Source organism: Dermacentor silvarum, chromosome 1, assembly GCF_013339745.2.
Source record: "Dermacentor silvarum isolate Dsil-2018 chromosome 1, BIME_Dsil_1.4, whole genome shotgun sequence".
NCBI classification, from domain to species: domain Eukaryota; kingdom Metazoa; phylum Arthropoda; class Arachnida; order Ixodida; family Ixodidae; genus Dermacentor; species Dermacentor silvarum.
The window spans coordinates 351,749,734-351,752,809 of NC_051154.1; the positions used below are offsets into that span (position 1 = coordinate 351,749,734).

Here is a 3,076-nt window from a genome sequence, read left to right on the forward strand (position 1 = left end):
CTCAGAAAAAACCTGGATCCGCCCCTGTATGCGCCCAATACACCTCCGCGTTACGGACAACCCAAGTGGCGACGTAGAGGCAAATGAGTGCCTCTGCTTGGCACTCATTTTTCGGAGCGCTTGCGCTTGTATTTATCGAAGCGTCCTCAAAAAAAAATATCACGACGTTCTATCGGAAGCGTACTTTCGTCATGACAGTTTCACAACGGTTAAATTCCCATACAACGCTTCAAAGGGCCGAATAAACAAGCGCGCGCATTGATGCTAATGCGGCTGCAGCGAGCCAAAGGACGGTTCAGCGTGCCGTGCGCACCGCGCCGGCCCGGAGGCGTATTTCCATTTGCTAGTAGGTACAGCGTTTGACCGCTGGCGCCACGCTGCGCCGCTCGCGCGTACCATGTTTCGAGCCGCCGCTGTGGGAACGGAGGAGGCGTTGACGGAGAAAACGCTGGGCTGGTGGTGACTTAGCCTGCTGTTGGGATCGGTGGTATTATAAACGCATCACTGTTTTGATGATCCAAATATAATCTCACTATCAGGGAGGGAGCAGTCTACCTGACTGGAGCAGTATTTTTATATTTGGGGTGTTGCTACGCTGCGCTCCGCAACACCCCAACGACCGCCGCTTCGCGTCGGCGCCCGGCACCACGGCTGCCGCCATGGTGCCGGGGTTCAAGCGACTGCGCTGGCAAACAGAGAGAGACAAAAAAGGGAAAAGCGTGATATTAAGGAAAAAAATGTAGCTAGAGCGGGGTTCGAACCTGCGTACGCAAGATCCCGAAGCGAGCGCCGTAACCACTCAACCATACAGCCACGCTTCCAAGGGGTGCATTCGTGCAAACCATATGATTGCGTTCGAGCGCCCTCGGTGAACGGAACCACCTAGAAACGCGGTACGCGCGAGCGGCGCAGCGTGGCGCCAGTGGTCAAAAGCTGTACTTACTAGCAAATGGAGTGTTGCGGCCCGGGGAGGGGAGAAATCCGAGGAGAATTGAGGAGGAAAGCGCACGCGCGGAGGAGAGTGTCGCTGCTTTCTAACATCAAGTTTACGTTACATTATGTTACATGAACGTGCGGCGCCATCTCACGAAGCAAGTCGGAAATAGGGGAAGAAGAGAAAGAAGTTTGGCGCACAAATGCACGTGGAGCGTTCGACGACACCACATCAACCTGCAAGCGCCAATTTGGTGGTAAGCACTTTTTTTCTCTCACTTTTAACAGTTATTTAGAATGCTGTACCTTGCTCTATGCCGAGGTATATAAATGTCAATGAAAATTCTTGCCCACAGCGGCGCGTCGCGTGTTTGTTGCTGCTCTGCTGGTATGACGTGCATGTCTGCTCCGCTGGTATGAACGATACGCGGTATCATGCAGGAAACGAGGACCCATCAATAGGCACAAATAATGGACCCGGGCGCATTTTACGGTAAAAGAGCCGCAAAGGTGCCTCCCGAATACAGCGATGACTCGGACCTGGAATCGAGCGACGACGAACCGGAAAATGCTGCTTCAGCCCGGGCAGGTAAGTATTTTTTATAGAAATAACCAGAAGTGCTCGACATTCAAGATGCAACTGCCGTGGTGTCTTGAAAAAGGGTGCGATTGGGAGGGGGGGGGGGGCGCAGATATATAACGTCTAACGCTCACTGTACATTGGTCATTGGATCAGCCTAACCTCTCTGCATCTATCGGCGTCCTTGTGAAGCCGTGGACGCTACTCACGACAGACGCCGTTAGATAAGTTGGACGCCTGGTAGAGTCTGGCGTTCTGTTTACGCTGCTCATGAAAACGTTGCGTAGCGGCCTTGACACGCCGTTATCCTCAGCCCTTAGTGGCAAAGCTGTGACTTTCTTTTTTTAATTTGTGTCCTTAGTGATTGTGAATTCACAGGAATATCTCAAGTACCATTTTATAATTTAGCGTGCTATTTGTTTAGCTCTAGGTTGATGTCGCATCCACTTTCTGTTGAATTTTTGCAGCTCTCTCAGGGGACTGCCAAGCTGAGATGTCTAGCACCCCGAGCACAGACGATATTGACGATGGACTTGAAACAATCACCAAGCCTTCGAAAAATCATCCTACATGGAGCGTTGTCCAAGCCTCAGTTGGTCGCGCCATGCCAGAGTGGAAGGACGTGCCACCCTGTCCATCCCCGGTGTTGTCTCCCATCGAGTATTTCAGAAGATTTTTTCACATGGACTGGTCTTTCTTCTGTGAACAGTCCTCGCTCTACAGTGCTCAGAGGAACCCCAACAAAGTTACAGCAATGACTGTAAATGATTTAGAGCAGTTTATTTTGCATCATCAAGAGTTGAAAATGAACTGCAGGCAAAGAAACGGCGCGGACCAACAGCTCTTGTGACGTGCAAAGATGGACACAGTCGATCACCTCCCAACGTTCTCCCAAAAGAAAGGAATATCCGAAATGCACGGGTATCACACGGGTTATATAGAGAAAGTTCAATGTGCATCTCTGTTTCACGCTAGGGAAAGAGTGCCAGTACAAGTTTCACATTGACCCGTAGGGGTCATGCAGTGAAGCCTGTTTTAGGAATCGTGCCTAGTGTTGCCCACAGGCAACAAAGCTAGATCTCGGCAAGCAAATGTTGCAATTTTTTGTCCTTGCAAAGTATGCTTTATAATGCTATAGTAAGTAGAAATATATCAGAAATAAATGTTTTTGAACTATTTTAATGTGTCGTCAATAAAGGGTTAACCGTTGCTAGATCGATTACTGTATATATACAGCAACTCTAACCGTTGCCGCCTCCGCAAAGCGCGTTCACAGATGCGTTCCGGCAGGGCAGCATACCAGCAACATTTGTGTAACTCTGGCTGTCAAACGCAAGTTATCTGGAATTTTAAAGCGCAATATTTATTTTCAGTGCCAGTAGTCAACACCATAGCCTCATACGATGTAGATGAAACGGCTTACAGCCTCTACTTGAAGCCTGAACCAGACGACGCTCGAAAGATTAAAGCCAACACCCACAATCATTGAAGACACATGTCGTTACTTAGGGAAAATGATTATCTCAGTACATACACTTCAGTTTATAAGAGAGGTACAGATAC

At 49.2% G+C, this 3,076-nt stretch overlaps 1 protein-coding gene across 1 annotated transcript; it reads left to right on the forward strand.

The window, feature by feature from the left end:
* Positions 1-1,075: 1,075 nt before the first annotated feature.
* Positions 1,076-2,677, forward strand: LOC125942365 (uncharacterized). The gene is made up of 3 exons (XM_049660522.1): positions 1,076-1,190; positions 1,375-1,522; positions 1,981-2,677. The coding sequence occupies exons 2-3, from the start codon at positions 1,405-1,407 to the stop codon at positions 2,361-2,363; spliced, it is 501 nt and encodes a 166-aa protein (XP_049516479.1). The 5' UTR covers positions 1,076-1,190; positions 1,375-1,404; the 3' UTR covers positions 2,364-2,677.
* Positions 2,678-3,076: the final 399 nt, after the last annotated feature.